The sequence below is a fragment of the Denticeps clupeoides genome, chromosome 7 (assembly GCF_900700375.1).
Source record: "Denticeps clupeoides chromosome 7, fDenClu1.1, whole genome shotgun sequence".
NCBI classification, from domain to species: Eukaryota; Metazoa; Chordata; class Actinopteri; order Clupeiformes; family Denticipitidae; genus Denticeps; species Denticeps clupeoides.
This window is the reverse complement of record NC_041713.1, coordinates 16,815,455-16,840,955: the sequence shown is the minus strand read 5'-3', so window position 1 is coordinate 16,840,955 and position 25,501 is coordinate 16,815,455. Positions and strand designations below refer to the sequence as shown.

Sequence of the window (25,501 nt, the reverse complement as noted above, 5' to 3'; positions counted from 1 at the left end):
TCTTCTGGTTCATAGGCGAGTGTCTTACCCACTAGGCTACTACCACCCAAGATCATTGGATCATCTGCATGTACGCAGATAATCCACTCATTGACATCATTAGGACAGAATTTTGGATCAATCGTGTGTTGTAAAAGCTTGCGGAGTCCACAACAGAACTGTTCTGGCAATACGTGGGGGATCTACACAACATTCAGTGTCCCCAGACACATTTCCAAGGAGGTTAGGGTGGAGAAATAACCTTAACAATTGACTTCAAGCAGATGGGTGCAGCAATGGGCACCCAGTGGGAGTCTATGAGCATTGAAGAGACATAGCAACAGTCGAGGCAAGCAATGACCATCGCCTGTGCCAGGAGAGTGTCATCGTCAGCCACCACACAATCCAGCTTTCTCACAACCAAAAAAAAGGCAAATATTTATGTTCATTTTGAAGGGCCGGTGGATTTCAGTCTCCCAAGGGTCAGCTGAAGGTGATGGTCTTTTATCAAGTTGAGCTGAGATTGGATGTGTCTGCGTTGCAGGTGGCTTATTATGGCTCAACTCAACATGAACCTTTGCTTTGTAATCCACCAGAGAAGTTTGGGATTTTTCATCCTGGCCCAATATGAAAAATTGTTATAGGGTGTTGCCAACAGATAAGACACCTACGCTACCAGGCTACAGTTTGGACACACCTAATTATTTATGGGTCTTGCATTTTTTACACTATAGAACAAAACTGATGACTCAGGACTATGAAATAACACACGTGAGGTTATGTAACAATAAACAAAAAAGCCAACAAGGCAAAAAGTTGATCATTTGTGTCTCTCCAATGCAGAAAGCTTTTGCTGTGATGGCAGCATTTCATACTCTTGGCTTCTCACAACAGGGATGGTTTTCCATGAAGAAGCTTTTGATAGCGAACGAAACAGTCATGAAGGTGAAAAGTGGGAAAGAATCAGATACAAAAATACTAAATATGTTTTTTGCAGCGGATTCTTCATAATGGCTACATAAATCTTAGTCTCCATAACTGCCACAGAGAAGGTACGTCCAAACTTTTGATTGGTACTGTATGTTTTCATTCACCTATGCTTACAAACCTGGAGGGTAAGGAAGCAGCCCTGTAGTCAGAAGGTTGCCGGTTCAAATCCCGAACTGCCGAGGTGCCACCGAGCGAAACACCGTCCCCACACACTGCTCCCCGGGCGCCTGTCATGACTGCCCACTGCTCACCAAGGGTGATGGGTAAAAGCCGAGGACACATTGATTCTTTACGCAGTGTTTCTTTAACCAAATCCAACCATACACACAAAAATGACAAGGCCTCAGATTATTACAAATGTAGACTTTAATATATTTTATATTTTTGACATTCGGCTTCACAGTACAGACTGTGTTGTTCCACTTGATATGCTAAGCAGAGGAGCATGGGCGTAGGGGGCAGGGGTGTCCTACAGGCAAACGTGAACAGCTGTTGGGAGGGGGTGTACGTCCGTGGATATGAAATCAGTTGAGTCAACCCCAGGTCCAGTCTGCACCCATGTCCAATATCACGTTTCAGAGCCTTTCATTGATTACGTAGTCGACTAGTTTCTAAACAAGATTTGCAGTGAAAATGGCACCGTAACAACCCAGAAATCTGAAGCGCAGACTGTCAGCAAAAGATTGTGAAGAACTTGAAGCTGGTTGTCATGGTCACAGGTTCATAACTTTAATCGGATACGTGACTATTCTTGCTCATTTCTGGCTTGTGTGGCCTGGATGTTGCAGATCATAGTGGCTCAGTCGAGCTACGAGAATCAGTCCTCAACTCATATGAGAGAGACAGCTCTTCAAACACAGAAGATCAAAAAAAATTGTACAGTTTGATGGTGGCCAGACTACTTCACAACTGCAGCAAACAACAGACAAGCATGCTAATGTCCCTCCAAGGTCCACTGCATTCACAGTATGCAAGCCTCATAACACTTTCCCACTTCAACACTACTGTCAACAAAAGCACTTCCTAAGGGTGACGGGGTGGACGGGAAGGAGGGTGGGGTGGGGTGGGGGACGTGTGGTAGCTCAAAAATGCCACCCCATCACTTGAAAAAAAAAAAAAAGGTTTATAAATTCATGCTTCTATTGCGGCTTCTATCAGTTACTGACAAGCTCTAACCGTGGTGGAGAGTTAGTCACATTCAGTCATGACATCTGTAATAATGCCACACCTGCTCCATACAATAAAAAAAAAAAGAGAAGAAGAAAAACACGCACACGGTATTGACACAAACACCTCAAGTACACGTGAAGAAAGAACTTGTGTCAAAACAGCAATATCTACTGTGAAGGCACTTTGCAATGATTATTTGAAAAACCACTACAGCTATCAAGACTCACCAGAACTTTCCAAGAATATAATTTATTTTCTGTCAAGAACACACACTGAGGCAAACCATACGTTTTCGCAGGTGAAATATCTGAACGTCGAGTCCCTGAAGTAGACAAATTAGGGAGGAAACAAAAGAGAAGGTCTTTTCGGAGTAAAGTGTAAAGGCTCTTGTCAAGTGGCAGGAGTGGTAGGCCTCGTCACATCTCTGAGGTTCACAGGGAAACTAATTGCACTTTGACGAAACGAACGTCCTGTATTTTGTACGAGAAAAAAAAAACAAAACGAACAAAGCCACACGCATACATCCTCAGCAACCACGACCCTGGGTATTTCTCAAAGTCAAGGAACAATGTTCTCAATGGCCACCAAAGCTCCAGGATCCGTCAAATGCCAACATGGACTAGATCCTTCATTCAGAAAAAAAAATCAAGAACACACGTGTATCGTATTCATAAAACCCCCACAATCCTATGTGTGCAAATGAGGGCGGGGCCTATGAAATGATGCTTTTTAGACTGTTCCATTCAGAATTCTCCGAATGCTCGCCTGGCCAATGAATGAAACCGTCCCTCCAGGTAAAGATCCTTAACTTCAAGATTAACCCCTGTCTTGCTTTTTAGGGGGCTGGGGTGGGGGTGGTCAGGTGGCTTGTGCCGTGTAGTCAGGCAGTGAAGAGGACACCAGATGAAATGAGACTTCACTGAGCATCTCTGTACAGAACAGCTATAAGAAAATACTGCATCTGAAACCAAACATGTTGCCGTTATTGCATCCACAGGGATGAGAATTATGTGCATAATGAAGAATCCATCATATATATATATATATATATTAAAAAAACAACAACATACTGGTGCTAAAATACATGCAGTGACTTTTGATAAATGACACTGAAATGCACAGTCCAACCAGGCAGATTTACAGTGCGCAATAGTGACTACAAGCCCTCTTCTCGGGGCACACGTCCACTGCCACCAGCAACGTCACACACAGTTTCCGCTTGTCACGACTCGCTCTGTGATGGCATTTCATGGCTTTCTTTTCAAGCAGCACAAGAGTTCACCAACTGTCTGTGAATCTGGCAATTGTGTGTAGGGACCAACGAATAAAAAAAAGCCCACCACATCATAATATCATATTATTATTTCTATACAAGATAAATAAGACCACAATTATGAATATATGTGTACTTTATATTTACAACTGAAACCTTCCCCTCGTATCTACACTGTTTTATGTACAGCTGACCGTATTTACAGTGGGGTGGTGAAGGAAGGGGGGAACTGTGGGACTTGCAGGCAGTGCATTCAGAAGGGAACCAGGTCAGGTTAAAAGGAGGCACTCTGAAGGGTTGCCAGAAATTCACGAATGCAGCTAAGTACTTCCCTTTTTAGTTTTTTTTTTTCTAGCAGTTCTCCTCATCATTCATTTGATGATCAAAAAAATACAGAACAGTTTTGTTTCCAAATTAAAGTAAGTCTCGGAGATTTTTCAAATGACCAAATTTTTTTGTTCATACATACTGCACCCATAAATATATAATTTCAGCTCTTCTGTAGGATTGTTTTAAAATTCCAGGCGACAGCATGCAGGGACATCAACTGTGCTTCAAAACAGTAATGATCTATACAATCAGTGTATTACGGTAGCTGTAACTACTACACTGGTGAAAACAATATTTCATTATCTAATGGAATCATGAAACAATCTTCCCCATAAAATTCCTGTTAAAAAAAAAAAAAATGGTTGATTTGTTGACAATTTGATGATGATTATCTTTATAAACCCTACTGTCACATGCACTTTTGTGTACACACAAAACATGCACATGTCTGAGTATGTATAACATACTTGTGCGTTCACAGCTCCCACTGAGGAGCTGAAAAGATGTCTACATTTCTCAAAACGTTTCTGTCAGGTTGAGTTTTCTTTAAAGGTCCCCTATTTTTTTTTTGCTTTTATATCGATCTTATTGGTCCCCTAATACTGTATCTAAAGTCACTTTCTGAAATTCAGCCGTGGTGCAGAATTACAGCCACTTTTAGCCAGGTCCACAATGAGATTTCGGTGTCTGTAGCTTTAAATGCTAATGAGGAGAAGAGAGGCGGGAAGAGGAGGAGCGCGGCCTATAGAAGTGAGCAGGCAAACAGGACGTTGTTTTTAATGTAATTAACCCACTGGTTCCTCAGAGTCTCACGTGACGGAAATAAAAAGAAATACATTTGTGCTAATTTTTACATCCAATCAACGAGCAACTGCAATGCTTCACACGTTTTCAGGCCATGACGATCAGTGGAGTTATTTTTTTAGAGGAAGGGTGGGAAATTCTCTGGGTGGACAAAGCATGAGAAAGGGGAGGTAACCTTTCCCCTTATGATGACATAAGGGCGAAATTCCAGATCGGACCGTCACTCTCTGCCACTCTCTGAACGGCGAAGCAGAATGGCCAAAGCACTCTTTATACATATCGCCATTTCTAGCCACTGCAGGACCATAGACAGGTTTATATTATACGTCATATTAATGACCTATATAATGACCATATAATGACCAGGTCATATTAGTGTTAAATAATCTTAAAATAATCTTCGTAATAGGGGACCTTTAAGTGCATTTAAACTGTTGATATTAATGGTCAAATATTGTTATAAAGACATTCTCATACTGTACTGGTGTGGTATGTGCATAAATAAACAAACATCCTGCAAATAAATAAATGATCAAATTCTAAACTAATTCTATTGCATCATAATGTTTCCAGGATTTGTGTAAAGTGAGTGTTCAGTTGATGCTTCCGCCAGCATTTATGAACATTTCCATGGTGTGAGGTCCACCCTCTCATACCCTGTATTATTGTCTGCAGCAATTACACCCAGTCCTGAGGGTAGTACTCATTACCATGGTTACTGCACCAAACAGTTAAATGAGGTTCCTTTGGAGTCAACCAATAAGCCTGCTGCCTATCTGAGGAAGCTTCCTCTAGGAAGCCACAGATCTCGAGCTGTGCAAAGGCAAAACAAAGCAAAACAACAGAGGGAGGGGGAAAGCATTACATCCATCACATACGAAAAGAAAAAAAGAAATGCTGTGGCATATTTTCCTCATGTTTCAAGTTGTCACTCGGCGTGGTCCTGTTTGTCACCTGCTCCTCCTCTATGGCACAAAATGTAGTTGTAAATCACAGAAAGTACAGCCATCTGTGGACATGAACGATCCCTTAGCGGCATGACAATGAGGCAGGTAGGGGGGTCAGCAGTGAGATTGAGTTCAGGAGGCAGGTGGTGCTGGACTCAGCCAAGGCCTGGAATTGTGCAGTGGGGTTTCAGAGGGACACAGGGAAAAACGGGAGCTTCCTCGGAGTATTTTTTATTGGAGGGGAGGGTGGGGTCTGAAGTCACAGCGTGGTGCTCTGGCCTTCCTCCTCGGACACGGCGTCTCCCTCTGGGGAGTCGGGCACCACCAGGGTGCTCCTGCAGGGCGACACCCTAAACTCGTCCAGGAGGCTGTCCAGGTTGACATTGATGGAAGGGATTTCTAAACTGAAGAGATCTGCTGTCGGGTCGAGAGAGATGGGGAGAAGCGTGATGTGGTGAGATGGACAGCAGGGGGCGACAGTGATTAGGAATGGGTAAAAGAGTCATGTTGCGGTGATGAGGAGGAGGAATGAAGAAGAAGGAGGGAAGGAAAGCAACAGTTAAGTTCTTTTGTCCAGAGCGAGTTAGCAGGTTACGGCACATGTGAGGTTTTTAGTTTGGATAAGTATGCCTGTTCCTCACATTCTACACAGAGAGCTCAAGAGGAGGAAACCACCCCTCTCATCCTAAATGTGTCCATTACACATTACATCTGTAGTCCATGAGCTGTCCTGTGGAGCAACAAGCGTTTCCAAATATTCCCAGACAGACGACACGAACACGTCACACTGACAACAGCCACCAGGAACACCAAACCAAAATAACTCGACACAGCGGCAACAGGATGGGTGGTAAGGTGAGCAGGAACCGACAGTGGTGGAGGTGGATCTGAACTGGGATTATTATCTGTCTTATTGGTATTTTTAAATAAAAGTATTTCGTTTTTTGGGTTTTTTTTTGCAGCTGTCTGAAGCTCAGTGTCTGTGTGGCGGAATGATGTTGTCCCCTGTGTCAAGAGTGAGATGGAGCAGGAGGTGGGGCCTGTTCTCATCGGCTGAGGGAGGGGCTTTTATCTATTTATCTTAACCAAAAAATCCCCCCTGCCCTCACCGGTAGAGCTGGGTGAAGAAAAAGGCTGGAAAAGGAGTGATGGCTTTCAGATATAAAGATAAAGGGCACGATTTTCAAACTGGCGCTATGCACAGCGCCATGCGGCGAGCGTGGGGCTTGTTCCCTGGCGTAAGATCAAAGGCGTCCTCAGGATTTACATATACCGATAAAACAAGAAAAGACTCGCTAGGTAGTTTTCTGCATCTTAGTGCATAGCGCTGTGCTTAGTGCTGATTCAAAAGTAGTGCCCAATGGGCAGCGGGAGAAGGGGGACGTTAAAGATGGAGGAGCTCTTTGATAAGCAAAGTTTTTAGTTGTTGTTGTCGTTTTTGCTTTTCTTTGTCTTTGGCAAATGCGTGGTGCACTCTGGGAAATCCATAAGCCATGCATAGCTTCAGCCCCGAATCAACACCATGCAGACGGAACGCGCTAGCAGTGGCGGCGACGGCGCGGCAGCACACAGCGGACTGTATTTTTCTGCGTGTAAGCGAGCAAGCAGGCTGCAGGAAGCCCCAGAGACAGCACCAGGCCAGGCGGCGGGATGAGGCTACGGCACGGGCGCAGCAGGACTGGCTTACCCTAAACGGCCCCCTCACACTTAGCCCACACTCAGTCCCTGGCCTCACACAGCTGCAAGGTACACAGTGATACCAGGGCGGGGAGGAAGGAGGGGAAGGAGAGGAAGGGGGAGGACAAAACAGTTATAAACCAATGAGAAAAGTGCAGATTTGTACAGAAGACAGTTGCACATCATTAAGACAGTCGGAGTTCTGGTTTTCCTAGGGCACACACAGGGCCATGTGACCGGAGGATGTGGGAGGGGGCAGCTGATGGGAATAAATAATTGATGTCAGATCTGATGGGGCCACCGTGCCATAGGGCACCATGTTTTTTTTTCCTCCCTAAAAGGCACCCGTAACACTCCTCGGTCAGCGATGCCACACTCACAGTCCTTCACCTGCATAGGATGGCGAGACAGACAGTTTCAGAGAGGAGCGCTGTATTCCGGCGTGTGCTGTCGCCATGGAGACGTGTTTACCTGTGGACATGCTCTCTCCAGGAGACATCCCGTCCAGCAGGCCCTGGTCCAGAGGCTGGGCCGTCGGAGGCTGTGGCGGTGGCAGGCTGGGCCTCTGTCGGGGTTTTGGTGTGGGCCGGGACTTGGTGAGCGTGCCTGTCAGGGAGGGCATCGAGGACAGCGGGGCCCCCAGGGGGGTCTGGCCTGGGGAGGATGCTAGCACCTGTCCTGGTGGGCAGCCGAGTCCATATGGGGAGGGGGTGCTGGGCGGGGTGGGTGACAGGCTGACTGGGGATGGCTGACCTGTGGACTGGTCTGACATCCCCCCTGACTGGCCATATGGAACCTTCGGCGGGACAGGGGCCAACTTCTTAGAGGCTAAAGTAAAAAAATTAAGAGAAAGAAACAGAAATGAAAGACAATTTATTATTAGATCATTTTATTATAGATCATCACCACAACCGAACTCCGAACAGCTCCAAACTGTGAAGCGCTCGGTGGGCAGGGATGTGTGGGAAGAGGCGTGGTGCATCTGTGAGGCTGACCTCTGCGCAGCGTGTGTGGGCTATGCTCAGCTGAGTGTGGGGACTGGCTGCTGCTCTGCTGGCCGACAACAGGGGGCGCTGGTGGTCCCGATGCTTGCACGGCCTTGTGTCCGATTACAGGAGAGAGCTCCTTACTCTTTAAAGTACTGGAAAAACATAGAGAGGTCAGTGCTGCCGTTTTCACAAAAAGCTTTCATTCAATGAATAAGACAAAATCATGCACTGCATTTAGCTTCATGGATTAATGTTAATACTGATGATCTCATATCTGTAGTTTTTCTTTTTCCACTGTACATTTACAGTATTTATCAGACGCCCTTATCCAGAGCGACGTACAGTCAGTAGTTACAGGGACAGTCCCCCCCTGGAGTAAATTAGGGTTAAGTGTCTTGCTCGGGGACACAATGGTAGTAAGTAGGATTTGAACCTGGGTCTTCTGGTTCATAGGCAAGTGTGTTACCCACTAGGCTACTACCACCCCTGTACATAGAGCTCAAGCCGATGCACTCCCCAAACATATCATCTACAGTTCTGGTGGAAACTGGACCCAAGGGTACTTGGTAGTAGATATAGGATGACATAGTAGATAAGGATCACTAACCCATAGCACTGTCACCATTCATAAAAAGTAAAAAAAAAACAAAAAAAAACAAAGCAAGAACCAACTACTGCCTAGGGATCTATTGAGATGGCTGGAGATCACATAGCTCTTGCCAGCAACTTCCTGTGAGGGCATATTTTCATGGGTTTCATGGTGGTTTAGATCCTCCAGGGTGTTGCGAGCTGTCAATCATTTAAAGCTGTGTTAACAAATAAAAACCTCACAAAAAAGACACACCAACAGAAAGGGCTGGGTCAGTTTCTTTCTGTAAATACATATATAGGGCCATGAAATATGTCACTTGAGTTGGTTACTGCTGAGCACAGACCCTGGACAACGTCTGTCACCTCCCATGCAGCAGCAGCCACACGTTAACCTGAATATGGAATACATACACGCTCACATCTCCTTTCAGCTACGGCAGGCCATGTGAATCGGTGTGCGTGTGCAGCTCGGCGCATCCGTGGACTAGCGGTGACGGCTCCATTAGCAGCGGGGAGAGATTCTAACACCCACACTGCGCCGCTGAACCAGCCATGCCTCTTTCCTCTCTAAAATGGATCCTCGGCGCCCGAACCAGGCCGTGAGTCCGTGCAGATCCCCAGCCGGGAGATCCTCACAGATCGTCAAATCCTGATCATCATTGATAAACTCTTGCTTTTTTGGAGAAATGAACAATCATGCGGCAATATTTGGAGTGCGTTGCCATGAATGTGTTTGGTGAGAGGTCACCATTAACTGAACACAACTGAAAGATTTGGCTCACCATACTTTAATATGCTCTCATGTTGCATCTGTCTTTCTTATTGACTGATTTCCTATTGCAATAAATATTAAGGTACCAAAGCATTTTGCCATTTTCTTTTTCACTTATTCCTCAATTGATTATGTCTATGTAAAATATGTTGTTCATATTCTTCAACAAACTACTGATAATATTCTAATCAAAATCCCTATTGTCATCTAAGACAATACTCAAGCTCATACCCACTATTAAGTAATATAATATTAACAATAAAAACATTTCAGTCCACTGAAGTAGTTATCAAATTCTTGAGATTTGGACGACCTGGTCTGATCTAATCGGCGGTTCATTATGTTCAAGGAGGTGCGTTGGTGTTGAACTTCTTCTTACACAGTGATCACATCAAATGTATTTTGTGATGTAATTTCCTGTAAGGGACAGGAGATGGAGAGAGGCAGACTTGCTGTGAGATGCAGGCGTGGAATCGGGGTAATGATTGGCGCTGGCCCGTCTAGCGCCATCCACCCCCCAGTCTCGGCGGACTCTCTGATTAATCACCCGGGGGTGGTGCGGAGGGCGCTGCTGCGTGATTACTCCCAACCCAATTAAAACCTCAGGCCTCGCAGGTTTGTGCGCGAGACGGGGACAGTCCTCGGAATTTCCCAAGAGCACATTAACCTTCACGGGTTGAAAGTGACACGGATCCAGGCTGCCACACGGCACACATGATTCACTACACCGTCTTAACAGGGAATTATTTTTAGCTGTGAGCTCCACATTGGGAAAGTTGGGAGGTAGTGGAGAGAGAAATCTTTTGAGGTTTCACACGGACTAGATGTGCGGGGATTTCTTGAAAATGTTTTAATCAACAGAAATTTTGGAAACAAAAAAAAAAAAAGACCTGAAAGGTTTACGGCACTCCGTTGGATCCAATGCAAATATAACTGACCAAGGCATAAAATAAATACATTCATGAGCTTCTGATTAACCATACGCAGGGTGACTCATGTATTTATTTCTCATCTACGGCAGGATTCCACTTTCTCTGAAAGCCAGTAACATCCTCAGTTGCTAGGCAACCCCCATGAGAGGCATCCCTTGACAATGAGAATGTTACAGAATCTGAGATATGGAACTGAGACCAGCCAGAGAAAAAGAAGGCGGGGCAGCGAGGCGGTGCGCTGCCCGATCGCTCAGAAAGGCGGCAGCTGCGGTGTGGGGGGGGCCATGTATGAGGCAGGGTGGGCACGGACGCGGGCGCTGTATTTACCTAGTCAGCCTGGGGGGTCCTCTCTCACGGGCGCAGGGACAGGCCGCCCACGGCGGGGGGGCAGATGAGGGGAGGCTAGGGGGGTTGCCGAGGGGCACGTCGTGGCGGGTGAGAACGAGGGGGGTTTTGATGTAGAGGGGCGAGGCGTTAGCGTCAACATGCAGCGGCGCGTCGCACTGGGGGCCGTGCTTGGGGAAGTGCAAGCAGCTGAGCTTGGGGTTGGAGTTGATGTCTAGAGAGGAGGGGGAGGAGGAAGGGGAAGAGGAAGGCGGGGGCAGGTGTGGGGGGGTGAAGCCAGACCAGTGCAGCGGCGCTGGCGGGGAGCCGGGGGGCTGCGACTCCGGGCCCGGGGCCACGGGCCGGGCGCAGGGAGGGGGCTTGGGGTAGAAGTGGCAGGTGGAGGTGGGGTAGGGAGGGGGCGGCCGCTCCTCCCCGTGGGGCGGATAGGCGTGAGAGGAGTCCGGGCGATTGGGCGACACGTCGTCGGAGCTGCAAATTTAAACAAACATACAGAGCAGAGAGAGGAGAAGAGAGCTCTAGTAACTGCACAGGGAGACGGATGAAAGCGGCAGAGAAAAGTGGACACTGTGTCAGGCCCAGGGCCCGCTATCACTAATCTAGCACAGCATAACACATGGCTTCGGTTACATGAGACTCAAGCTCAGGTAAGCATGTCCCGAGAAAGCTATGGGGAGAAATCAAGCTCAGCAGGCAAACGAAAAAAGAATAAAAGAGAAGCGAGGCAAAGGAGAGGGACTCCCGGGTTCCTGCAAGAGACGGACGAGAGAGAACACTGCGTTCCGAAGCAGTGTTCTCCACATGGTGACCTTGTGTCTGTTCGGTACACTGGACAGAGAGGCCACTCCACAGCAATGACGTCCAATCCACACATCGCTATTGAGCGGCAAGCTTTAAAGATGTGTGTGTTTTTTCGTGTTTTGGTTTCATCCTGTTTTATTTGGAACCTTGGCCCGGCACAGTGTAACGCAAAGGGACACAGGGCGCTTTCATTGGCTTGAGAGCCGACAGAGAGGAGAAGCAGCCAGCCAAGTGCAGAGCCAATCGCACAAGCATTCTGCAGCGTGTCAGCAACATGGCGCCATGGCAACTCAAAGTGTAAGCTGAATTCGTCCGTTTTTTCGGTGCAAAGACGCTTGACCCTATAACCCTATTCATGGACCTCGCTATGTGGACTATAAGACTGTGAGTGACTTTGTGTGTTAAATCCACAGGCAGGGTGAACAAATAAAGACAGAGAGAGTGAAGTGAGAGAGAACAGGACACGGACGTTAACTTACAGACAAGGACACCGAACCGACGGTTCGTGGAGCGATGCGATGCTCGTTATGAGTACTTTGTGCTATGAAGACGACGATTAGGACAAGGACGTTGGTGTGTCTTGCTCACCTGCCCCTGTCTCCAGGAGGAGGGGTGGGGGATGGGGAGGTTGCAAAATCTCCAGGCTGCTCAGGGATGAGGGTGTCGGCGGGCGAGCCGGGTAACTGGACGGAGGGAGGGGTGGAGGAGGCCTTTCGCGCCAGTGTGGACGAGCCTTTCCCTCGCACCCATGACGTGTCCATCACTCGCACGCCCACACTGCAGGGACAATTTGTTAGCAGAGTAGGGACAATATGTTAGCAATATGTTAAATCTAGCAATCGTTTAATTATATGTGTATAAAAATAACATTGACATTTCGTTTGGTCTTGACCACAAGGGGGGGCGATGTCAACCGTATGCTAAGTACCTTGATCATTTGTCAACTAGTTTGTATTTGTACCAGATATCACCATCTAATGGTGCTTCCTTATATGACACTTGACACATGAAAGCAACCTCCACAAAAATAAAGCTCGGATTGGGAGGCCATAATCAAATATTATACAAAACTTATTTGAAAACCTTTAAAGCAGTGACCTTTTGCTGTGATGACAGCATGTCATACACTTGTCTTCCGGGGACAAGTTTCCTGAAACATTCCTGAAAGTGGTGTCCTATGTTCAACACCAAATGTATTTTATTCTTCAAAATATCAGCATTTGTTACACCTAGGGGTAAAACATACTGTATATGTACACATGCACAAATATAATGCAATAAACTAAATCACAACATCACATTTGGAGGAGCGCCTCTGAAGGCACGTTCTGGTTGATGTTGAGAGCTGTTGAACTCTGCAACCACTGCAAAATGCATTAAGCGGGAACAATGTGTTTGTACAGAAATCCATTAGTCTCGGTTTAATCCGGCAGAGGAAAAATACATACAGAACAGATATCTTTGTGATTGTTCAAATGGTATAAAAATAATCAAAAATTACATTGAAAATGTTATGGTGAATATGGCCAGACTCTTTGGTCAGCCACACCAACCACTGAAAGGACACAAAAAGAAAGAACGTAAACCACGAAAGCAGAAGACTGTACCTCTGAATTTTCCTAATTCTGCAGCATTGGGGCAGGAAAAAACGTTTTAGACAGAAGGAAAGCAGACACGGTGAAATCATCAGACCTCACAAAAGAGATAACAGGGGGATGAAGAAAGAATTAGTAGGAAATAAATGACTGAAGATGACACAGAGGGATGAGGGGGCAAAAAAAAGAGTTTGAAAGCCAGAGGTTTAAAGCTTTCCAAACCCAGACAACTAGCATTTACCACATTTTACTGTTGAGAGACAATTAGTCCTCAATTACCGTAATTACCCCAAACTCTCCAATGGTCGAACAACAACAAAAAAAAAAAACTGTAGTGCTTTATTTTAGAAAACAAAAATCTTTCAATATGCATATATATCACCTATGAACAAATAATCTATATAAAATGCTAAGATAATTTATTAGTCCCACAAGTGGGAAATTTACAATATGCATCCATGACATGCAGCAAAGGCCACATTTTATATTAAAATACTGCCAAATTTAAATACGGTCCCCTTATTTAGCCGTCTGCATCTGCATCACTCTTATTTGCCATGTTGATTGTGTGCCTTCCTGTGTGTTTCTGATATTATTTATTTATTTATTTTATGGGATTATGCATTATATGTACAAATGCAGTGCACATATGCACTAATGCAGTATTGTTCCAGCAGTCTTTTCCTGGGGAACATGTAGACATTGTGTTAAAATGATAATCCCAATGGGACTGTTTATGTGTGTTTTTTGACACCGGGTAATGTGCCATATGCTAGTGTGGGATTGATCTGGGACTGAGGCTGGCTGCGGAGCTCTGTAGGTGTGTGACAGCAGGCTGTCAGTTTGGGAGCTGGAGGCATCGGCTAAATGTGGATGCATCGCTTTCACATTCCTGCAAAAGAGACTAATGCCGCTAAATCTGTGTGTTGTGTTGCTATAGAGACAGCCATGACCGCTGAGCACATGACCTGGATGATTGAGGATCGCTCTGTAAGAGTCAGAGGTGAGGCGAGTAGAGTATTTAATGAAAGGCGCTGTGGTCAGAAGGGGCAAACTGACAAAGAACATCACCCACTCGGTGATGTCTCATTAGTGTGTACATTGCAGTTTCCTCTCAACACTTCATGTACCAGCACAATGGGAACTCCTCAGAGATGGGATGACATACAGGGGTGAGCTGATGTGAGCTTGAACTGTCTAGAACTACTTCTTTAATATCCGTGTCGGAACAGGTTATGCCATATGAAACTAAATTGTGAACCTCTTTCAGAAACATACATGTTGAACGAATCCAAGCTACTGTTAACAACCTGTGTTTGTTTTTCGGCTCCACACCGATCTATAGTAGTGCCAGCAAGAATTAAAAAGTACTTTCACACCTGTTGCTACCATAATGTGTAAAACATGTCAGGAGACACGAGAGGGTGGGTAGGTCAGCAGATGGTGACTGGGGAAGGTCCTACCCATCCTTCTTATAAAACTCCAGCATCATGTTGTCAGTGGCCACGCTGAGTGGACGTCGGCTCTGGTCATGCTGCTGCTTTCGTTCTGATTGGTCCATGTCTGGTGAGGGCATGGAGCTGTAGTTGGAGTTGTGGTTGGTGTGGATGGGACTACCATAGCTTCCCGTCAGGTTGAATTCAATTTCTGCAGGAGAGAAGAACTTGCTTTTAAAAAGTGTGTGTGTATATATATGTGTGTTTTTGTTGCTTCTCTAACCTCCTGGGAAAAACCAGTCTGCATGTTGGATGATGGGTTCGATGATGCCCACAATCTGCAAGGACACAGTGGTCATCATCTCTGTCATGTTCCTGTTGCAAGAAACAACCCATGACCACCAGTTAACAGCCAGGATCTTACACACTAATTCATTACTTCTGACAAACTCATTGGCAAGAAGCAAACACTTACAAATCACCTACTAGACGTCCTTCCTTTGCACTGAGCAAGAAACCTCTATTGTAGGCTCTCACTATGAACAGCAAGATGGGAGAAAACCAGTCATACGCACCCTTCAGAGTGGGTCCACAGCAGGTTGGGCCCGAGCACTATCGCAATGTTTCCTGGGGTCATTTTGTTTGAGTCTTGGTACTCGGTGAGTTTGGAAAGAAATTTTATCAAGTATCTGTGGGACAAGAAAAAAGTCCTATGATATACGGCTGCCAAGTTGCTATTGCTTTGGTTTGCTTGTGTATCTTGATGAAACAGTTCAAGAGACTTGCTTCATTCAACTGAACAGTGCTTCAGGGAACAACTCTCAAAAGGAGAAGGATCATTTCAATTCTACCAAGAACTAAGACTTTCATTCATAGAATTTGTGTGTTCTGAGGGTTCTTACTCTTATACTCTTAACCCTCTCGAGGCAGGCGTTGCTGATTTGCAACAGTTAAAAACTAACTCCCTGATTCCCCCACATAAATATTTTCCACTGCAGGACTAAGCTACACACAAATGGCCTGCCTGAAGTGCAAAGTACTTGCATGCTTTACAAAGGACAAAAACTGTTTCTTGGAGTATCACATGACAAAGTGAAATGCAAACATGGCCTTCTCAATGAGGATTTGAGATTTTTTTACTCATTTATACCATGTTGTTTTTGTTGTTTTTCTGCCACTGTATTGTGTTGTTACAAATTGATATACAAATAAAGTTAGTGTTCATATCATATTCAGTTGTCAGTGTCAATTATCACAACGGGCCAATGTTGCAAATCTGCAACAACTCAGAATGCATTGCATGTGAAGGTCTCTCTAAAAAAAAAGTCAGGATTCTATTGTACTGCCCCATATGATAATTTCCCCCAAATATAGGATTTTTTCCTGTTGCTAAAAGTTAATTTGAGCCTGAAAGGGTTAAAATACACTACCAGTCAAAGGTTTGGATGCACCTTCTCTGTGGCAGTTAGACTATAGAATGCATGAAGAATCCAATGCAAGAAAATATTTAACCATCAAAATATCAGGCATAAAATTTCATCAAACTACTGTTTAAAACAAGTGTTTTGATGCCGCCATAATATTCTACTGTCACTTACCAAAACCGGGTCATATTATTCTGCATTTATTCTGTCCTACATACAGTGGAGGTTTGCAATGATGGGACTGTGTCAAGGACAACATCACCCCTCAGTGCTACTGTGCACATTCTGTACACTCAAGAAGCAACAATCAGATGATTGCAAAAAATATACACACAGTCTGTCAAGTAGTGTTCAACCCAACAGCATCCAGGCGAATGGCCTGTTATGCAACTGGAAGGACTAATGAAAAAAACTGATTGGAAATGGCTCATTATGGAGGTCCATAGATACCAAGGACTATAGATGGCTAAAAAAAGAGATGAGGAGAAGGCCAACCTGAAATTATTTAAATTATCTGCCGGTAGTTTCTCACAGGATGACAGGAGGGCTTGCAGCCTTTTGTCCATATCCTGTATGCTGAGTTGGAAAGGACAGAGATAATTTTAAACAGATTTAATACACACATTATAAAAACGATATGTATTTTTTTCTTTTTCAGCTGCTGCAACTTAATGTTAAAAAATATCCTACAGACTCATTGCATTGTTGATGTGCCTATATAACCTATACCTATATAAAAAACACTCAAAATGCAATGCCATCTTGGACATTAGTTCTGCAGGGCAATTCAGATACAGTGGCGTAAAAAAGTGTTTGCTCCCTCTCTGATTTCTTACTTTTTTCCATGTAAGTGACATTTGAATGTTTCAGATAAAAAAGTAATACATATTAGTCAAAGACAACACAAATGTGTTTTTTAAATGAAGGGAGCGCAGACCGCACAATATTACACCCCACTACACATGTACTACATGTACTACTACAATTGATATTTATTGCATATCGCCTTGACGTAGAGACTAAAGCCACACAAAATCAAAACTGCCTAAACAAAACACAATTCCAACACCATGCACTTAAATTAACGTAATCCAAAAACTCAGCAGAACCATGTCAAACAGTGAATAAATTCAAAATAAATCGGCAGCTCGATACACAGCCTGAAATAAAAACCCTCCCAGGCACCGAGAGCCCCCCCCAAAAGGGCAAAAACATTACCATAATCCAGCCTTCATGCGCATGCGTATGGCGTTTCGCACTTTGTGAATGCTGTTGATGATGTTATTTCTGCAAATTACTCCCCAAAAGTTTATAGGCTCAGACGATTCAAACAAGCCATGAACTTGTGCTTGCAAGAATGCAAGATTGTGAAATATTCCTAAATGTATTGCACAGAATTACAGGTAAAACACAAACTGAAGGAGACCGAACTTTGATGGTGCACAAAGATAGTGGATATTCTGGATATCAATATCTTTCATTTTCAGTGTGCCGATTGCCAGAACTGAAAACAACTACAAACAGGAATCGCACGGGCTACATAAAATGTCACAGCCTTGATGGGCTGCTCAACAAGTCCTTTAGAACCGCCCTGCTGTCATGCAGATTGGTGCCAGGTGCGTCTCCACGTGCACCCAATCGTGACAGAAACAATTCAATGTGACTAAGAGGGGGGGGGCAAACACTTTTTCACACTACTGTATTTCCTAACCATGCTACTAAACTCTTTTTAAAGAGCTGTGCTAATTGTCATTGCATATTACAAACCATAGTTTACAAACCATACAACCATACAAACCATAGATTTTAAGTGAAAACTGAGATTCTGGACAACAGACATGTATTTAGAATGTAATAACAGATTTTGTCACTGTTACCTACCCATGCTGTAGGTTTACTACCATTACACCACATTGCTAGAAACAGGCTGCAGTGGAAGTGTTACAGTGTACAGAGCAGTCTTACTTTGATGCCTGGATCCACTCTTCATATAGTTCAAAGGTCATCAGGGGCTCAGGCAGTTCACGCAGGTAGGATTTCAGAGCTCCTAAGAAAGAGAGACAGAGAGAGAGGGAGGATATGTAATACAGGGACAGTGACCCTAACCTGAAATAAGGATATAGAAAGAGAAAGAAGCATGAAAATGACATTAGGAGTTAGATGAATAAAATAGCAAAAGAGAGAGAGAGCGAGAGAGAGAGAGAGAGAGAGAGCTGGGCTGAAGATGTGTCGTTGGGCCTGAGGGAAGGTGTGGTTTTTCTGTTGCCCTGAATACAGATGTCAGATGAATGCTGCCCCCCAGCCTCAAAGCCTGTCAGAGTCAGTAGGTCTAAGGCCTAGTAATCTCAGCCAAAGTTTAATGGTAAATGTAGCAGGGGTCAAATCTCTTTACAGATGAGGTATAAGGCCATTCTTTTCATTCATGAGAGGACAAATGGACCATGTGGGGCGAAAAAAGCACGGCTCACCTGCAATGGCATGAGGGTCAGCCGAATATTCAGGCACATCCAGAACGCCACAGTCCAGAGAAGCCTTCAGTTTCTTCAGCTTGGAGGCTGAGGGAGCAACTCGGAATAAACCCTGAGGGAAAGAGCAGCAGAAAAGAAAAAGAGAGGCGGGCGAATGAGTATTAAAGGTCCCGTGTTCTTCTACAGTCTACTTTTATATTTATATGACCCAGTTTCAGGGAACCAAAAGAGTCTTTCTCTGTCCTGTTTTTGATGCTGTGCATTTAAGAGTTACTAATGTTAAATGGTTGGCTGGCTGTACACCTGTAGGCGGTCATTTGCGTGTGTGAGGAAGGAAAGGATTTTTTAGGCACATCAAAATAACACCATGTACCCCTTAATGCCTACAGCTAACAGAACCCAGATCGCATGCAGTGGCAGATTTTATTTGGGTCACCGAAATATATTTGCAGAATTTCATCATCAGTTGAATATTCTCAGATACATGTTAAAGGTGTTGCGGCGTTGTGCATTGGATATGATCGGGAATGTCAGATTCACTAGTTCACAAATCAGAAATGGAATTCTAGCTATGCCTTCATTATTATACCTCCTCCTGCATCCCACACTCCAGAAGCATTGTGACGCAGGCCTCGATGGGGAAGGCGATCTCTCGGCCGCTGAGCATCAGGTGCTCCTCCAATGGCTTTCCATACGATGGCTTCTCTATCCAAGCCTCTGCAGCACAACACAACCAGACAGACAGTCAGGTGCATAGTAAAACCTAAAAAGTTCTGACAGCAAGGCCTGCACTAATATAAAATTGCAATGTTCTCTGAAAAACAGATATGTCTCATTCCAAACACATTAAAACACACACGCAAACACACACACACACACACACACACACAGACTTGCAGCTCGCACACTGCGCAAGATCAGAGGAGAGCAAGTGTGACTCACCCTGGTGAGCTTTGATCTGTGGCAGAACGCTCAGCAGGATCTCCAGGGACTTCCTGTGATACTCTGCCTGAACCTCGATAAGCTGTACACACACACACATTCACCCACAGAGAGAATTAGCACTCCACACACTAAGGCACCACAGTCAACAGACTGTGGCTCATTGTCATGTCCGTATATAAACTGCTTTGAAGGTGCTGTTGCAAGTGGGAGGCTTACAGTTTGAAAATAGTTTGCATAGTCTATTTCTTTGGCCACAAAATTGTACATGTCTGCAGACAACTGATCCTGGAAAGAAAGAAAAAAAACAGGGCTCATTTCAGCAATAGCGAGCAAAATAGATCATAGGAGCCAAGAAAACGCTTAAAGAAGCAAGACAGCAAGCCCAAAATCCCACCCGGCATATCTCCATCCGATTTGCTGCTTCCTCCATCTCCTCTCTGAGGGCGTCGGCCTTGGCCCCACCTGGCTGCATGTTACTGGGGTGACTTGAGGACTTAGAGGACTGCTGCCACCTACAGGCAGGGAAAAGTGCAGCAGCCGATTAAAGACCTGGCGGGGTCAGGGAGAGTAACTCACAGGAACTGGCCATACCGCGTTCTTGCCGAATCCATGTCCAGGACAAGCTTGGCCAAGTGCTTTCTCTGTTTCTGGATGTTGGGAATTTCAACCTGGAGGAGCAAACGTGACATAGCTGTGGGCGACAATTGGCATTCAAGAACACACACAAATTCAACATTTGATACATGCAAGGCGTACATAGTTTTGACCAGCCCTGATTTAGGTGTAGGACCAAACTCATCACAGCAACACAATACAAACTCAACGTAGTGTGAAGTTGGTGTTGGTCGTTCTGATTTCAGCAAAGAAGTGTCAGATAATGCCTAGGGTGGTCAATCTGGCTCAATTCAAAAAACATCCCATGCTCAACCACCTCAGAGCTGAACCGTTTTATTTGAGCCTGTCCAAATATTTAAAAATATATGAAATTTTTTTTCCTTTGTCCATAGAAACTATTGGTTTTTCATAAGCCTGTATCAATGCTATGGTAACATCTAGACATTGTGAAAATACAAGTCTAATAGCATTTTTTAGCTTATGAAATCATTTTGTTTATAGCCTGTAAAAAAAATTCTAAACGTGGGTCCCTCTGAATTTTTGACAGGTATCCCATAGACAGTATCTCGGTCAGAAATGTAACTATTCTCATCATTGTACTATTTTTAAAAAATGAATTATATAGAATATAGGTCACATTAAAGGTGGGAAATTTTTTTTAATGATTTATTGTGGTTGCTTTTTTTTTTTAATAACTGGCCTATTTACAGGGGTGTATACACTGTATGACCGTCATCATGACTGTTCTGTGCAGTTCTGTGCATTTCTAAAGCTGATATCCACCAGACATCACATCCCTTTTGTGTGAGGGCTACGTCATGAGCAGCAATGCCAACAATAAAAAAAGTTGATTCATATTTCTCTAACTGAAGGGAAAGCAGCCAGTGATCAAAGTCATAGTTTAGTTATTAAGCCAATGCATGTCTATGCTTGAGTAAACCTTTCTGAGTTGTGGTTTTAAAGTCAAATACAAGATAACATAATACAAGAAGGCATAAAATTCATGACTTGACCCCTATCTCAAATTCAAGTCCCTCGTCCAAGTCCAGATCCCTGATTCCTGCTAACAGCAGAGTTTATCTGTACCTCAGCCAGCACATAGAGCGGCTCAACAACATCGCGCTCGATCTCCGACTCGAACTGGAGGAGCTCCTGAGCCAGTTTCTCCTCAGTGTCCCCACAGAGTCGCAGCATCTTTCTGCAGGGGAGAACCAACGAGACAAACTAGAACAAAGCTTAATGGCCAGTGGACTATGGGGGAGACTGTGATGCAGACCGGAATATAATGTGCCCTACATGAAAATGTGATGTGTGAATTAACGAAGAAGCGTGTGAACTCACCCCAGGAGGGAGTCATCTCCTAATACTGCAGCCCCCTCTACCATGCACTGTGCCAGGGTTGTGAGGGGGAGCTTTTTCTGGACAGAGAGGGACAAACAAATCACCATTAGCACATTCCATAAGAGAGAAGAGTTGATATGAGAAGTTGTCGCAGAGGACTCACTGAGGGGGACTTCACTGATCGTTTTTCCTGATCTGACCCCTGCTGTCCCTGCAGGCAGGCAGTCAGTTTCTTGTGGGTGCTGTGGGAGACCTGCTTCACCAGGTCCAAGCGTTTCTCCACCTGGCCAACACATAAATAGAGAGTGAAAGTGAATGCACACAGTAAATTGTACCCTGAGGGAAAGAGTAAATAATTCATGAAACTTTTATTATATAATTACATTATGTTTAAGATGGTTTAGATTTAAAGCAAAGGTGTACCTCCACAAACATACCTAGCAATACAGTGTGTGTATAAAAAAGAAAATTGTCTCCATTCTACAGCATAATGCAACATAGCCTTGACCTTTAATCTACTTCTCCATTATTTTATGCCTTGCAAAATTCGGCAGTGAAAGTGTGTGTGTGAGTATGTGTATATAGTTCAAGTTGAAAGTGAAAGTGATTGTCATTGTGAAACACTGCAGAACAGCAAAGGGTGACACAAAGAAATGTGTTTTAACTATCACCCTTGGTGAGCAGTGGGCAGCCATGACAGGCGCTCGGGGAGCAGTGTGTGGGGACCTTGCTTTTTTTCAGTGGCACCTCAGTGGATCGAGTGGATCAGTGGACCTTCTGATTACGGGGCAGCTTCCTTAACCGCTAGGCCACCACTTCCCCCCAAAAAATAGAAATCAGGGTAGAGTGCGAACGCAGTCCCCCACTACAGAAATTATGCAGTCAAGATTCCCACATTTGGGGAATTTGCAGGGGTCAGCACAGCCGGAGTGCAATGGCTGATTCTGGCCCTGGGTGAACCATCTTCTTGATCACGGTATTTCCCCTGCCAGGTAAGTAATTTATACTTCATTTTGAAATGTAATTATATAAAGAGAGAGAGAGAGAGAGAGAGAGAGAGAGAAAATCATGAAGCCTTGTGCCCATGGACGAGACTGGCACACCAAAAAGCTGCTGTGGCCTTTACCTGCAGCAGATCTTCAGTTAGAACTTCTGTCTTCTCTGCCCTGGAATGAGCAGAAAACAGCAGTTAGTAATGGAGGACACAACCTACCAACATGGCACCACAACATGGCGGCCCAAATAAGATCATTTTGTTTTTTCCAATCTAGGAATTACTAAAGACTCATACAACAAATTGTAAGAACATGACTAATAATTAGTTTTTGATGCAGTTGCTTGGCCAAGATGGCCGTGTTGAGTACCCCAAGTGGCTCGCAGAACGAAGAAAAACATTCTTCACTAATTGGCAGAAATTCAACACAAATATCTCCTTTCAGCTCCACTAGCCGAACACAAAGGGCCGACCCGAGCGTCTCTCGATCTGCCCCTCTCCCCTGGCACGATCAGAACACGCGTCAGGACAACCATTCTCCGCCAGGCGACGAGAGAGGGGGACACATGCTGGCTGAAACCTCACAGAGAGGTGTGAACCCACCCTCTCTGACACACATTCCCTCACCACCTTACTATCTCAATTACATCACCGCCTGCGCGCCCACAGAACGCGGGGACGAGGATCTTCGTCCCGTTGTTTTATATGACGGATACCTTGGAAGTGAATACACAACGTTCCAGGAATCCATTCATTTACATTTACTCGTGTTCTATATGCATGTCACCACTTTGCAGTAATGCTTTATGTACCTGTCCAAAAGAAACAAGAACAGGGCAGCCCATGCCAAAACCGGAGCCAAGAGAGACTCTCTTTATGATTCATATGGAAATGCTTTGCTAGAATCCTAAAGGATTTTTGAAAAGCTTTTGGTCACAAATCATGTATGACCTGTCTAAGTTTTATCAACATCAAGATCTTAACATAGATAAACATTCGATCCTGCTAAATATTGGCCACGGTCATATATACTGTTTAAGAAATGGGGCATAATCATGAGCAAACATCTAACGCAGAAGGCTTAAATCTTTGTAAGAAATCTACACTACCAAATGTTTGGACACACCGACTCTGTGGTGGTTACGAAGATGGAGGCCATTTTAAAGAATCCAATGCAAGAAACATATTTAGTATTTTTCTGAATCAGGAGAAAGTGAAGTATGTTTGATGAATCTGTTTCTTCAGAGTCGCTTCATTTTTTTACTTTCATGGCGGCTTTGTTCACTATTGTCACCATCAAAAGCTGCTTCATGTGATGCTCATTAACATGAGAGAATGATGAGAAATTGTTCAGCATAAACCTTCAGAATTGTTGGGAAACCATCCCCGATGTCTAACTTGGTGGAGAGAAGCCAAGAGTGTAAAATGCTGCCATCACAGCAAAAGCTCCCTGATTTGGAGAGCCTCAAATGTTCAATTTTTTGACTTGTTTGTGCAAAAACCCATAAAAGTGTGTCCAAACTTTTGACTGCAATCGTAGGTATCGTACCAGTTGGCAATACCCTGGCTGAATGCAATAGGCTCTGATTAGCCAAAAACAATCATTCTGAGGTTTACAATTGCTGTTGTCATCAACAATGACACGTCTATTGAGTTAATATCAGACCAATTTCTGATATAGTTATTGAATCGGTGTGTTATGATGTCCACAAAGTTGCAGCCAATGGCAAGCACTATGTATTATAAATGTACAGGTGATTTGAGATCTTGTTATATAGTAAATGGTATGGTACTTTGTGTAATAACTGTCCAGCACTATTTCATGGTTTAGAAAGAGAGAATACTTCTATGTATATAACAGATTATGTGAAATTCTCATCATCTTATCATGGATCATACTACTTGAAATGAGCAGATGGGACTACCTCACACATAAAGAAAAGGGGTGTCAGTGGGTTTGGTGTTTGAGGGATTCTTGACCAGAAAGACTAATTGCTTTTGGTTGTCAGATGATTCCCCATTCTCTGCTCAGACTGCGGTTTGGCCTGAGAGACATGGTGCAGGTGGGTCAACCCACTCCTGGACTCTGAAGGAGCACAGAGAGACACGACCCACATGCTTTGCTCACACATCCAGAAGCAGGGGGTTGCCATGGCAGCATGCTCTCTTCCCACAGCAGGGACTGAAAATAGCTGGATGTGCTTCACCCTCCATCGAACCACAGTGTTTTAAAACACAAACTTGATGATTGACAAAACGCTCAGCCATGGAACAACGCTGAGGAAAGCATTTCCGGAACCCTCAGGTAGAAGTTGTGAAAAAATCTGGAACAAACAGGTGAGTGTGATCCAGAAAGATGTGGGAAGGGTCAGTCCTTGTGTTTGCTTTGGAGATTATGCTCACCCACAGGCCACAGGCACTAATATTTTAAGTCAGTAAACAAACACAATGAAAATGCTAAACATTGGGTACGGTATACTGTACATCACAGATAAACAAACACAGCGGCAAGGGAAACCAATCATCTCCTGAGTCCCCATTCAATGTTCGAAGCACCGACACCTGCTCCATGTTCTTATAACCATGGATTGCATCATGATTTTGCTCGCAGAACAATGAAAACTATTACACCCGTCTCAATACACACAACATGCACTGCCGCACATGTCATTGGAGGATGGGGCCATTACCTAGAACCATTACCTATCTCACTGTTGAAAAAAATGTTACATTACTCAAAGGGACCAAACACAGATGCAAGCCATAAACATGTAATGAAAGCAACAAAAGGGGATGATGCCCCAAGAATGCCGAATGCCGGAATACAGGTGAATGCAAGCACATGCAAGCAGGGTTGTACATGAAGACATATACTGATGAAAAAAAGCCTGGACTAAAAGATCTGAAACAAAATGTGAAGTATAAATGAGAACCTAGGCACAGGTGAGTGGAATTAAATAAAAGTATAACAAGTCCTTGTCAAGGGCGGCCTCTAGTGGTGGAGGTCCGTCAGGGACGTATGTGACGAACAAAACAAGAACATTTAGAAATAGAGGAAGGCTATGAAACATCAACTATTCAGA

The 25,501-nt window shown here is 44.4% G+C and overlaps 1 protein-coding gene and 1 non-coding gene across 13 annotated transcripts in view; both read right to left on the bottom strand.

The window, feature by feature from the left end:
* Window positions 1-4,512: 4,512 nt before the first annotated feature.
* Window positions 4,513-25,501, bottom strand: part of arhgap44a (Rho GTPase activating protein 44a) — a 35,780-nt gene continuing 14,791 nt past the window's right edge. Inside the window, exons 2-23 of one of the 12 annotated variants that reach the window (XR_003750328.1) lie at window positions 22,551-22,590; window positions 21,588-21,707; window positions 21,425-21,501; window positions 21,170-21,281; window positions 20,060-20,136; window positions 19,863-19,980; window positions 19,685-19,753; window positions 19,466-19,547; window positions 19,113-19,240; window positions 18,524-18,635; window positions 18,021-18,102; window positions 16,551-16,631; window positions 15,207-15,320; window positions 14,915-15,006; window positions 14,659-14,842; window positions 13,208-13,225; window positions 12,189-12,377; window positions 10,782-11,270; window positions 8,166-8,311; window positions 7,642-7,998; window positions 7,181-7,560; window positions 5,773-5,910 (exon numbers count right to left, since the gene is read on the bottom strand). Coding sequence is in view for 10 of the 12 variants with exons in the window: in XM_028986669.1 (XP_028842502.1) it covers window positions 5,753-5,910; window positions 7,642-7,998; window positions 8,166-8,311; window positions 10,782-11,270; window positions 12,189-12,377; window positions 13,208-13,225; window positions 14,659-14,842; window positions 14,915-15,006; window positions 15,207-15,320; window positions 16,551-16,631; window positions 18,021-18,102; window positions 18,524-18,635; window positions 19,113-19,240; window positions 19,466-19,547; window positions 19,685-19,753; window positions 19,863-19,980; window positions 20,060-20,136; window positions 21,170-21,281; window positions 21,425-21,501; window positions 21,588-21,707; window positions 22,551-22,590 (2,845 nt within the window). In the remaining 2 variants the exon portion in view is untranslated. Of the gene's footprint in view, window positions 5,911-6,399; window positions 7,561-7,641; window positions 7,999-8,165; window positions 8,312-10,781; window positions 11,271-12,188; window positions 12,378-13,207; window positions 13,226-14,658; window positions 14,843-14,914; window positions 15,007-15,206; window positions 15,321-16,550; window positions 16,632-18,020; window positions 18,103-18,523; window positions 18,636-19,112; window positions 19,241-19,465; window positions 19,548-19,684; window positions 19,754-19,862; window positions 19,981-20,059; window positions 20,137-21,169; window positions 21,282-21,424; window positions 21,502-21,587; window positions 21,708-22,550; window positions 22,591-25,501 lie in introns of those variants that run through there. The other 11 variants (XM_028986675.1, XR_003750329.1, XM_028986676.1 and 8 more) reach the window with 11 other exon arrangements.
* LOC114795004 (U1 spliceosomal RNA) lies at window positions 22,262-22,424 on the bottom strand. Its single transcript, XR_003750417.1, has one exon. It is a non-coding gene; the product is annotated as a U1 spliceosomal RNA (small nuclear RNA).